Below are 13763 nucleotides of genomic sequence, written 5' to 3'. Positions count from 1 at the left end.
AAGAAGTATTAGACTGTACTGATAACGATAATAATTTTCTAACCATTTTACAGCACACACAAATATGTATTTTCTATCTTTTCTTTAATAGAACATTTTGCCTAGAACATGTTTTGAATGGATAATCGATCGCTATAAAATAGAACTATATAAATTACTCCTGGTGTGGGAAATTCACACACATCTAAAGTGCAATGTTATGGAAGAACCATTTCCTTCTTTTCACATCCAATATCCAATTAAAAAAAAATATATATATATATATATATATATATATATATATATATATATATATATATATATATAACAAATAAAAATAAAATAAATATAGCCTTGCAGTATAAAGATATTTCTCAAAACACACACACAGGCCTGTTTGAACGTAACAGTAACGTTACCTGAAAACATAAACGTCACCGCTCATTTTACACACAGTTTAGCAACAAACTAAACACTGGGGGAAGATTACTACGTTTTGTATGTGGTTTTTGACCAGTATGCATCCCCACTAACCTGGAAAGCATTTTAAACAGTAACGTTAATCAGAAAAAGGGGACTGAGTACCCAGAGCCCTTATGTGAGGAGGGCCCAAAGAGATGCTAGAATGAATAGCTGTGGATGCAGGGAGGGGCCCATAGAAAATGCCTTTCTACCGGGCCCAGAATTTTGTGCTATGCCCCTGACGTTAATACAGCGTGTCGGAGGAATACAGCGTCTCTTTTTTTTTTTTTTTTTTTTTTTTAATACAGCGTCTCCTGCAGCTGCGCGTTAGCGCAGCGTTCGCTAACGTTAGCTTCTTGTCTCTTCTGGGGTCTGATAAACAGTAAATTCATCAAAGTCAGAGTACCCAATACTATTTTACGATAAACTGTAGCTGTCATATTTCACGGGACCCGCGGTTTTCATGTTCCAGTTATTCAGCCTCAGAAGAGAGAGAGAGAGCGCCTGACCTTTCGCCTGAGATCAGTAGAGCAGACTGCTCTGCAGAGCCGTGTATAATTACGACTTTATAACATTTCATAAACAGCTGATTGAGCAGCGGTGCGCTGATGTTGCGCGATGTTAATCATGTGGCGCCCGATTGCATTTGACCGGCATAAAATCTGCATATGTCAGACTGACCTGCCGGTTGCCAGTCATGGCCGTTCACGTAAAAATTGGCCAAATCCGGTCACCGGCCGGTCAATAATGGATAGAAGTGTAAGAAGTCTGACACAAAGAGAGAAATGTTCTGGGGAGTATGAGAAGGCTTGGGGGTCCATCGTGTGTGTGTGTGTGTGTGTGTGTGTGTGTGTGTGTGTGTGTGTGTGTGTGTGTGTGTGTGTGTGTGTGTGTGTGTGTGTGTGTGTGTATCAGACAGGTAACATCCATAGTGTAGTGAATTACCCTCAGGAACGGTGCGGTACAACACACGGATAGAAAGGCTCACCAGGTCAGCGCTCATGTCTTGCACCCTGGCATGCTGGCACCAAACCCAAAATCACTTCCTCTAGTTTGTGATTTCAGGGGTAAAGGTGGACTGAAGATTAGAGGAAACAGCTCACGACTGGAAGGTTGCTGGACCAATAACAACCAGAGCAAGGCACCTGCAGTAAATTAAAGCTCAGGAACCTTATCGCTGGCCAAAAGTAGAGAAAACAAAGTGTACCACAGCCTTGGGTGGAAGAAGGCAGTTTTTTTTTTTCTGTAATGGCTATCACAAATAACACATCCTTGGCATCAGCAAAAGGGGAGGACACAAAGAAAGACTAAGATTCTCCCACAGACTGCCAGAAAAATGATTTAATAAAGGTGATGGGCTTTTCTCACCTACCAATTGCCGGCTTTATTAATATAAATGCTCACTGCTGTGCTACCTGAAATCCGATGCCGACCCCCACGGTACTAATGAAAATCCAAGCTTTAGTCCGCATGCATTATTCACAGCCGTATCCAATTAACGTGGAGGTTGGGCTGCACTGCCGTTCGCTCTCGCCTCCATGTATGTCTCTGCTTATTAGGCCCCGGCTCTGTGAAGGTAGGCGGTAATGATCACTACAGCGAGGATGAGCAACACAAGGGGGAGGAGTATACAGAGGAATAGGGAAGAAAGGGGAAGATAGAGAAGGGTGTGGGGGGGGGGGAGTCGTTTCTTTCTTTAAGGTTGCTGTGATGGAAAGCTGCCCAACTGATGTCTCTTCTTAAACAAGCATCAGAATTATGAGTTATTGCACACCGCAGGCTAGCCCTTGGATCTTAGTAACTGTTGGTGCCATGTTGCCTCTTTGATTGAGGGGGGCACACTGCAGCTTTGCACTGCAGATGGCACATTAAATTAATAAAAAAAAAAAATTTAAGCTTATTTTTGGGGCTTTTTCCACCTTTATTTGATAGGACAGCTAGGTGAGAGAGAGGGGGAAGACATGCAGGAAATTGTCACAGGTCGGATTCGATCCCTAGACCTCTGCGTCGAGGCATAAACCTCTCAGTATACTGTATGTGCGCTTGCTCTACCACTAATCCAACCCGGCCACACATCAAATTATTTTTGAAAATTTGAAAAAGACCTCTGAATGTAGAGCGATGACTTAATGATCTCCCCTGCAAATCAAAATATTTGGAACATTATATTGAATGAAGAATTATTTTGCAGTCCGCCTCCAATAAAACTCATGTCGAATTTGAATAAGCTCTACATGCATGTCCTGACTGTCTGTCAAGAAAATGCATGTCGAATTGATGTGATGGGAGGCAGTGGGTTCTGTGCGCTGACACTCAATGTAGATGCTCCTGACATGATTCACATCATCCAGCCCCGCAATAACTTCTCCTCAGTCTTTTTTTTAATTTTATTAGATTCCATATCTGCAGATGGGCTGAGGTGGCATTGGTGCCCTCATTCTGTGTGTCTCTCTCATTGTCAGCCTGCTCTCTCACAATTTAATATTATGTCTGCCTGACCTGAGGGATTTCTCTCAGCCCGTTTACTCCAGTAAAGTGGAGTCAACACAGCAGAACGGCTCACAGTGGAAGCACACAATTACCATCTGAACGGGGTTTATTAAAAGTTTGTTTTGCTGCATTTCAGTGTTGAGCTGTGGCTTTTCCACCAACAGATTCACAGTGTCAGAGCTGAACTTAAACCATGCTCAAATCATCCAAACCTATGCCTAATTGTCCCATTTTATTTATTACATGGGTCATTACATAGATGATCAAACCAGATTAATGTGTTTAATTATTCTCACTTTCATCAGTGTGTGTAGTAAAAGTATGTAATTAGCTATTTGGATTATTAATAGGACAATTACGCCGGCTTACACGGCTCTTAGGGAAATGAACTTCAGGCTCATAAACCTCACTTGGGCATAAGGCATCGGACCTTCTGAATAATTTACACACATTTTAATATTTTAAGCACGGACATATTTGTGTATGTTCTCCCTCTCGTGGTAATTTGTTGTGCCGGGTTGTGTTGCACACCCCCTGCCGTATTGCTGTACTTTTCAGACATGTTAACTGATCTGAAGACAGCCAAACGGAGCTGAGCGATGATGATGGTAGCAACACTAACTGGGCCTCTCAGTAACATGACTGCACTGCAGCCCTCAAAAAACCAAAAAAAAAAAAAACACCACCAGCCGTGACTCACACATGCAGACAGAATGAATTATTGATGGTGTAGACAGTGTCTGGTTTAAAGCTGTAAGCTGATAAGGTACAGTGGACCACTTCATCTAAATAAACAGGTCGAGATGGAGCTCGCTGTGCAGCAAGTCATTTGCTTATCGTGTTGCAATTGCTCCTGCGTTTTTCCGCATGACTTCTCTCACCACAGCCAAGTGTGTTCCTTCCCGCAGGAGGCTGTTTGGGCTAAAAGAATCCACAGGGAATAAGAAAACAGGGACAGAGAAGAGAAGTGTGAAATTAGTTTGAAGACATCCTTCCTTCCTTTTGGTTTGGTTGTGTGTGTGCGTGTGTGTGTGTGTGTGTGTGTGTGTGTGTGTGTGTGTGTGTGTGTGTGTGCGTGCCCAAGTGTGTTCATGGGCTTCCACAAGGGATGGCTCCCATCTTTGTCTCTCCAGCAACTTTAGTAGCCGCACTGATCAGCTCCACTGAAGAGAAAAGAGGCCCAAAAAATCCAACTTACAATAAATGACTAAATGATAAATGGCTACTGTCAGTTCACCAAACAGTACAGTTTGTCTACAGCCTAAAAACAAAACCCAGGGATGGAAGGGAAATTGAACCTAATTCCCAGTTACATTGTATTGTATTTATACTGTATTTGCACATGTACATCTTATTTAGACTTCAAAATGCACAACTTATATTAGACACTAAATACAATACAGGCTGTTGCAGGGAATTTGATGTATTAATACATACACTACCGGTCAAAAGTTTGGGGTCACTTAGAAATTTCCATTCCAGACAGAATACCAGCAGAGATCAGTTGCATTGTTTTTTTTAATCAGGGCAGCAGTTTTCAGATTACATTATGTGCTTACATAATTGCAAAATGGTTCTCGACTGTTGTAGACAGAAGTGGCTGAAGAAATGCTTGAAATTCATGCTTTTTGGTCTAAACGTCATACCCAAATTAAAAGTGGTACAGCTCCCATATACTTTGACACTTAGGGGTGTGCCTGATATCATTGGGAAGGAAACACTCAAGTTGTGTCAGGGTGATTCTAGGCCTTACTGACACAGAGTTACAGAGGCTAGAATGGAGATTTTTTATTTCTGTCCAAGTTATAAATCTGTAAAATTATTAAAATACACTGCTGTAAACACATCTGACAGGTGACAGACAACACAGCATTAGCCACGTCTCAGCTTACTACAGAAAAAAATTCAGAAGCTAAAAGACTCAAAAATGGATTTTATATGAATTCTTTTCTACAAATATGTCTGTGCGTTTTTTTATTTCTATTTGAAAAGGGCAAATAAAAAAGCCAAAAAACTACAAAATACAACACTTCTCAAATACACAAACAAACCTACATCAATCACCTTTCCAATGATATCAGGCACACCCCTGAGTGTCAAAGTATATGGGAGCTGTACCACTTTTAATTTGGGTATGACGTTTAGACCAAAAAGCATGAATTTCAAGTGTTTCTTCAGCCACTTCTTTCTACAACAGTCGAGAACCCTTTTGCAATTATGTAAGCAAATAATGTAATCTGAAAACTGCTGCCCTGGTTAAAAAAAAAAGCATTACAACTGATCTCAGCAGGTATTGTGTCTGGAATGGAGTGGAATGGAAATTTCTAAGTGACCCCAAACTTTTGACCGGTAGTGTAGGTCACTATGGAGCCTGTAGAGAAGAGAAAGTTCAATTTGAACATGAATGTACAGTATGATCACATTTATGAATGTGACAGATCCTGCATGTAAATATATGCATAAATTATTGCAACTTTTTTGGGGGGTTATTGGGCAAAGTTTCACATGTAATGAGGCATCTGCAAGAAAGGTTTTATTGTTGAGATGTAGGATTAGGTGTGTTTGATCTGGCCTCAACACATTTGGATTGGATTATTACATTGGATTATTTATCGCTAAAAACTGATGTGATTGGATAATTTGTATAGGAAATATTGTAGGGGTCACATGTTAGACAGGACAAGGTTTAAAGTCCCTGAAAACTCAAAAACAAAATCTTGACTAGTTTGTAGTTGACCGATCTGACTGATCCTTAATGAACACAACAGTGTTTTTGTCAAAGTCAGAGCAGTTTATATTCTTATTTGTGCTCTTTATCTGTTGTATGCTCCAGGCAGCAGGATTTGAATCAAAATGTGATTGTGAGTTTGGTTTTTTTTTTGCTAATGATATCCAGCCATAATCCCTGAGGATGTGTTTTTACAAACTTTAACTATGGTTGTTTAGTCATGAATAATGTTACAATGAAAAGTTTCAAACTTTTGTAGGGGATTTAAACCTTAAACCGTATTTGGCTGTTCCATGGTAAGCTCTATGAACAGGTGGGACACAATCCCAACGGATTTGAGTTCTTGCTTAAGTCTCTAGACAGAGTTGGGTCTATTAACTTCACAGTCCCAAAATATAAATTGGTTTGTAGTGTGGGCACAGAAAAAAAAAAAAAGAAAATTGTGCAATAAAAACAAATCCGGGACATACCGTACTGTAGTCCCCACATGATAGAAACCCAGTGCTCACACCGCTGATCCTAGCAGACTCGTGTTTTCATAATCATTTTGAAACTGAGCTCCCCGTAAGAGTTATACGGGGCTAATGTAAGCCAGTCTTGAGTTTTAATTGCTTATTCCACATCCAGAAAATTAAATCCACCCCCATCCTCTCCACCCCCATGATTTAAATCATATTAATTAGGTTCTGTCTCTGTGTTCCTTGTAGGATTCACTGCAACAGGTCCCAACGAGATATCCCCACCCAGTGAACATGTCAACCTATCCGGTCCTCAGGGTCCCAGAGGAGGCCCGGCCTTTGCTCCCGCCCCCAGCAGCCACTTTCGGTGGGCCATCAAATCCATGCGTGGGTCTAAATTAGGCCCCCCTGGAAATGTAGCCTATGTGGGTAAGCGTCCCACCTGGGAGCCTATGGAAGCCAAAGCAGGGCCACTCGAGGTGATGACCCTGCCCACTTCCCTTCGACAGGACAACTCGGAAAACTATTCAGGCCAGGGGAGGGTCCAGGACGGAGAGGATGCTAAGTCTCCATCGGCTGCCAGGTCTGCATCAGGGGAGGAGAAGGAGACCGAGGGGAGCAGTGAAGGGAGCAACTTTCCCGGCGGGTTTGAAATGAAAGCCAGCGACTTGGACGCCAGTAGCGTCAAACTGAGTCCCGAAACAAAGTCGTCCCTCAGCCAAAGCCAGACTGAGCTTGTGACCGTGGCAGAGCACACCACCCTGTCCAAGTGGCAGCTAGTGCAACAGCCCAGCACCCCAGCTCAGGGCTCCCAGCAGCCAGACACGGCAGGCGAGGCCAGGGGAGAGATCTTCTACGTCCACAGGCCCACTGACGACCTCTCGTCTGCTTCCTCACCAAGAGGAGAAAGTAGTTCCAATTCAGGTTTCACTCCTCTTTTAAGGAAGCAAAGCAAAGGCCCCAGCAGAAAGGAGGTGGTGACTCCCACACCCGAAGCCCTCATGGAGGTGCTGACAACCTCTGAAGTGACCACAGTGGAGCTCCTGACAACCAGAGACACACAGAGGACGGATCCTGTCACGACAGCAACCACCACGGAACGTGCCTCAGAGAGCGCCACCCCCGAGGAGTCGTCTATTTCCATTTCATGGGTTCCGGAAGAGCGGGAGAAAAGCCTCTCGGCCGCTCCAGCACCCGGTGACGGATCTCAAACGACTACAGGTGTCATTCACTTGACCACCCCTGCGTCAGACTCCAACGCTGGCGCCACAGAAATGGAATCCAGGTCAGCAGTGTCCGAGTCCTTTGTGGTTGGAAGTCGGTGGACACCTTTCAAAAGCACGAGCCCTAAGTCGGAGGAACCCAAAGCTCCGGTGTCTAAAGACAAGAAAGACACAAACAACCATTTCGGCATCCTCGTGCCCAACTGGGCCTTCGGGCTCTTCCCATCAGGTACGTGAGCTCCCCAAGTGTTCCCGGCGAATGAACTTTACTGTCGGCATTATCTTCATGATTATGAGCGATTATCTAATCAGTAGCGACGCAGTTGATTATGTATGCAGCTCGGCGAGAGCCAGGAACATCACTCCCATCGCCGCAGTCCTGAGGTGACATACAGTACGGAAACGGCAGCATGTTAATGCCGCTGAATGCCTTCCACCTGAGTTGAGTTATATATATATATATATATATATATATATATATATATATATATATATATATATATATATACAGTACAGGCCAAAAGTTTTGACACACCTTCTCATTCAATTGCGTTTCCTTTTATTTTCATGACTATTTGTAGATTCTCACTGAAAGCATCAAAACTATGAATGAACACATATGGAATTATGTACTTAACAAAAAAGTGTGAAATAACTGAAAACATGTCTTATATTTTACATTCTTCAAAGTAGCCACCCTTTGCTTTTTTATTAATAAGGGAAACAATTCCACTAATTAACCCTGACAAAGCACACCTGTGAAGTGAAAACCATTTCAGGTGACTACCTCATGAAGCTCACTGAGAGAACACCAAGGGTTTGCAGAGTTATCAAAAAAAGCAAAGGGTGGCTACTTTGAAGAATCTAAAATATAAGACATGTTTTCAGTTATTTCACACTTTTTTGTTAAGTACATAATTCCATATGTGTTCATTCATAGTTTTGATGCCTTCAGTGAGAATCTACAATGTAAATAGTCATGGAAAAAAAAGAAACACATTGAATGAGAAGGTGTGTCCAAACTTTTGGCCTGTACTGTATATATATAAATACATCTCTATTTCCTTACCATGTCTGTCTCCTGTCTCATTCTACATCGCCCCTCTCTCTCTCCTGCTCTGACACGCATCAGGCAGTCTTAATGCAGGCTTGTTCTCCCTTCCTCCTGCGTTGGTTTAGAGAGGCAGCTCCAGACAGCGAGGCGGTGCACTGAGGCGCGACCAACTAGGTCTTAGTGAAGTAATTAGCGGGTCAGAGTGAGTGCAATTAGGTGAACTGGGGAGAGGCAGAGATCCTAGTCCCCAACAGATCAATGTAGACACAAACTACAAGATGGGACTTGTAATTGACTGCGGCCTCTTCTCCTTTCTCATTTTTAAGTTTGTCCATGTTCTCTCAGCTCACTCTCCCGCGGTCGGCTCAACTTTCTCCTCTCGCACTCTATCCCCAAACTTGTTGCTCACAATAATAGCAAGTGTTTGCCTCAGCGTGCTCACATTGATTTCTTTTTTATAGCTAATGGACCCGCTACTGCGGCCGAAAAAACCCACCAGAGTAAATGAACAGAACGAACGCTATATTCTGAGGGCCACTCGTCTCTTCTCTTCGTCTGAATTTGTAATCTTAACAATCAAAATGTGTTTGCTTATGTTTAATGTATCTTTCTAGAATCGCTGCAAAATTTAGTGTGTGTTTCTGCCAATCTAATGTCTTTCATCCTCAGCTCAGTGCGTCTGGTATTTTCAGATTTTTTCAATCATTAGTCATACCACTCAGTAAAGTGCATTTTAAAAACTTTTTTTCTTTATAAGTAATCACATGGAGAACTCAGAGCTGGTAGGGGTTCAGCTGCATTTACTCTACACCGCTAATAATGAAGAAAAACAGCCTATTCAGAATACAAGCACCTCACGTTAACACCTCCGTCTTTCATACGGAAATTTGACTCGGTCCATAGAAGTGAAGTCAACAGTTGAAAATGTGTCATGAACTGTGAAATTACTTTGAATTACTGCATGTTTTTGGATTAACTGCACTCTTTTTTTACCTGCTTGCCCACTTGACTTGCGTCAAAGATCTTCTCCTGGGAAGATTCATCAGTTGATTGCCTCCATTGTTTGGTCATTTACGAGCACTTTCAACCATTAGTGACCGTTGTCCGAGAGGTATGTCTTTCACAGGGGAACCATCTTTGGTCAAGTTTACAGGAGATTGTGAAGCGGGGGACTCGCCTTCTTCCATTTAATAACAGCAGTAGGAGGATGTTCTGATAGAACTGTGGTTTCAGTCGAAAGGGCAGCTGTAAAGGCTCAGTGCTTACTGTGGAGCATGACCATGCCGTTATCATTTATTGTAGTGAACATACAGTATTATTCAGATTTCAGTCAGAAAAGAAAGATGTTGGTTCATGTAATTGCAGCTCAAAGGCACTCACTTTCTTCACATTGAGTAGTATAGTTTATTACAGTAGGAAATTAAAAGAAACCAGGAGTACATTTTTCTTCTTTATCAGTATTTCTGATACAATGACATTTGAGTTGCCCTGCTCTTGTTGAGTGATTAGAAGGCAGGAGACCCACCTCCCTCTGACTGACCTTTTGTAGTTGTCAGTTATAGTACAGAGAAAATTACAGCAATGGTTGTCTGCCCATTACAGCAGAGAGATAGAGACAGAGAGGAGGGAAAGGGCAGAAGGATGGACAGCTCTGGAGAAGAGAGGGGTGAGTGTGTCCTCTACTATGCCGTAGGTGGGAGTACATAAACCTCTTTAATCAATGATCAGAGACTACACTAACACAGTCCCATGGGCCTCCAGAGAGCACGTTGTTCTTCCTCATCTTTTTTTCCTTCCTTCCCTCCCTTCTTTCTTTACATTTCTTTACTTTCTTCCAATCTTAATTGTCTTGTTTGTTATCAGGCCAGTCTAAGCCCCTCTTTGTCCTATTTGGCCATATATCAGAGTGATAAGACACTGGTATATAACGCCGCATCCAGCTTTCCAATTCCACATTGCTCTGGCCTCCAGCTAAACCCACACAGATGGGTGGACATACGCACACACACACACACACACACACACACACACACACACACACACACACACACACACACACATACAATATAAATGTATGTGAGGAAGCACCAGCATGCCAAGCTTACTCAGAAGTAAACCTCCATAATCCAAACCACGTCTCGCCATCACAAACACACACACACACACACAGAATATGTCTTACTGTAATCCTTCACCGTGAACACTATGAGAAAGTAAACACATTTCATTTTTTTTTCACTTTTTGAATTACTCATATCTTGATTTCCATATTGTATAATCCTAAAGGCAGTGTTTAGTGTTTGTTATTGTTCAAATTGGTTATTTGTAACACCACAAAAAGTTACAAAAGTAAAAAGCTTCTAGTCAAGAGAGTTCCATCAGCTGTGGGCATTTACCGAACGGTTCAGACCACTGGCGTGGCAAGGAGAGCAGATACAGTGACGTGGGCTGTCTGTCCAGCCTTTAAATTGCCAATGCCAGTCTGAAACTTTGGCACACAGGGAACAGGATGCTTCTGAATTATAGCCTTCTTGACTAAAGCCTTGTCCCGGGCTCAAGATGGATCAGACCTCTGGCAACATCAATAACACAGCAGCCAGGCCTCAACCAAATTAGACTGTTACATTTGGAGGAGAAGAGCCTGTGTGTGTGTGTGTGTGTGTGTGTGTGTGTGTGTGTGTGTGTGTGTGTGTGTGAAGGAGATAATTGTAGACAGGGACAGGCTGGGGTGGCGTATTGTCAGTATGGCTCTGTGGATAGATGTTGAGTTTGTCTGCTGGCTATTGGAGTCCTTGGATATGCTGTCTGGAGCAGCGAGAGGACACATTCTCTATGCTGCATATAGAAGTCTATTGATTTTCCTGTCTCTCCCTCCGAGTGTCTCCCATCTTTTTTTTTTTTCTCTATCCTTCTTTCTGTCTCTCCTCTCTGTCTCTCCCCTTAGTGTTTTTTTTCTTCTTCTTTTTTCCGCTCTCCCTCGCTCTCCGTCTCCCTGACTTTATGTCTTTTATTACTCCTCTGGTCATTGTTATGACTCTCGCTGGCATAATGTTTTGATAGCCTCTTGAACTCCAACGTTGTACAACAGACAGCAGCCAATTGCCGTCTAACCGTATCTGTCCCCCCTGTACGATCCTCAGCCTTAGCAGGATCCTCGTCACTGCCTTTTAAAAAAAAAAAAAAAAGAAGAAAAAAAAAAGTGTCACCTCCCTTAAACCCATCCACTGCCTAATTTGTCATCCTGCTATCTGCTTCTTGTCTCCCAAGTTTCTCTTTTTCTTTCTTTTCATAGTGTAATTCCTCCCTTTTTCCATATCAAACACTCCCGCTGAATCGAATCTTGTGCTATTGGCTGCTGCATATTAAATGAATGGGATTTGTTAAAGAACAGCCTTGAGGGACACTGGGCTCCATCGTGGTGTGGGATGGAACAGTTACACACCACTTTGGCTGATTGAGCACAGGCTCTTTGTTTCCTGTTAACCAAGGAAATAACGAAGCAACTAAAGTGTTGAAAATGAGCTTAAGTACACTGTGGTGCGACATCACACTGAGCCTTTTGTGTACATCAGTGACTGTTGATAATGATAATGCACACCAGTTTAAAATGCACTGAATTTGCTTTAAGTTATGTCAAACTGTAAACAATGAAACAAAAAAAAAAAAAAAAAAAAAACTAAAATTGTGGTGCCCTTCCCCAGTAGGCTGTCCACTCTCAGCCGGTCAGAGCTGCTTAAAAAGAAGGCCAGTTATAAAAACCAAACCCTGTTTATTACAAAAACATATAAATCTGATTATTGTCTCTCACGGGAAAGGGACCAGAGAACAGTAATCAATGCCGACTCCACTTACTGGCCAAATCAAATAAAAAAAAAAAATAGGCTTTCCTTTGTGACCTCAGACTGCTTAATCTTCATGTTATGGGTGCCAACGTGGATGACAGTCTTGCTAAAAGCTAGTAGTGTTGTGTTCCCTGATTCTCCCTACACCAAGCCAGCGCCTTCAGATTAGCCTTTATGTTGAAAGCTCTGGCCCGGTAGCCTAGAAATCTAGTCACACCCTAACAGCAGCAAATGTAATTTTCAGCCAGGGTCAGTCTAGGAACTCTCTGGTTGGCTCGCGAGCTGGAAAAACCAAATTCTGGTCAGGCCAATCACATCGTGTATAGAGTCGGTGGGCGGGCTTAACATAAAGACGGCAGAGTAGCGACTGTTCCGCGTGAATTCCCTGCTACTTGAAAACAGAGAACATGGCTGCTGCTGCTGCTGCTGGCGAACAGCAGCCTTTCGAAACAGGCTTTGGCCGCGATTCTGGAAGACTTGGAGTTAAGAACTGAAGTCATTCTTAAAAAAGGAAGATGTGTTTGGAGTTTTGCCGACCAGATGCGGCAAAAGTTGAATCTATCAACTAGCGTTGCTCTGGTTGGCTATGAGTGCAGAGGGAATCTGAAAGACAAACGTTTATCCCGCCCCTTGGATTGAGCCTAGCCAATGGTGAGTTCCCAGACCCAACATCTTGATGTGGGTCTGCCAGACCTTCCTCCACAGCGCTGCGGAGGAGGGTCTGGCTAGTCCACACAGCATTCCGGAATGGGAGAAAAACGTTCTCTGGTTTATTGGCATTTCTTTAAACCAATCACAATCGTCTTGGGCGGCGCTAAGCGCCATACGGGACCTCCTGCGCCGCTGCAAAATAGCCCTGGGAAGGTTGTTTTAGTGATGCAACAGAAAACTCAGATTGGACAGATAGTCTAGCTAGCTGTCTGGATTTACCTTGCAGAGACCTGAGGAGCAGTTAACCATAGTCCTCAGTAATCGACCTGAGTTTAAAATTCCAACACAAAGAAAGTGGAAGGTAACGGACATCCGGCCGAAAATTGGGGACCAATCCCGGGAAGTGGAACGTCGTGGATATAGCTTACATCTAGAGTAACTTAAGCAGAGATAAGCTGTTCTAATTTACCAATACGTCTCGCGACAGCAAAGACAAACCTTCTGACGCTAAGATTGTTTTGAAAATGAAAGGTGACAAATCTAATGATGATGTAGACAAAGCACAGAGAGAATAACAGCCGATGCGGACAGAAGTAAAGAATAGAAAGAGCGAGGAGAATAAAACAGTATATGGAGGAGGGAGACAGCGCATAGACAGAAGTTATCCGTCTCTAGGAAGCGAGATGTGCATTATGAGGTTGTACATCATGTTCTCACAGCTGTTTTCAGCATTCAGGAAGTGTTGTACACACGTGTGTAAGCACAGCAGCCCATGATACTCAGTCTCTCCGTGGACTGCGTCAAGTGCTGTGCCTGGAAAGGTCGTTGAACATCACAGCAAGCTGCGATATGAAATGCAAATACTTGCTGTTTTGC

The 13763-nt window shown here is 43.0% G+C and overlaps 1 protein-coding gene across 1 annotated transcript in view; it reads left to right on the top strand.

Moving 5' to 3' along the window:
- ncanb (neurocan b) overlaps positions 1–13763 on the top strand; it is a 128622-nt gene that overhangs the window by 34860 nt on the left and 79999 nt on the right. The window contains exon 9 of the mRNA XM_028587686.1: positions 6367–7569. Coding sequence (XP_028443487.1) covers positions 6367–7569 — 1203 coding nt within the window. The remainder of the gene's footprint in view (positions 1–6366; positions 7570–13763) is intronic.

This window comes from Perca flavescens, chromosome 9, assembly GCF_004354835.1.
Source record: "Perca flavescens isolate YP-PL-M2 chromosome 9, PFLA_1.0, whole genome shotgun sequence".
NCBI lineage: Eukaryota > Metazoa > Chordata > Actinopteri > Perciformes > Percidae > Perca > Perca flavescens.
This window is presented reverse-complemented; position numbering and strand designations above follow the sequence as displayed.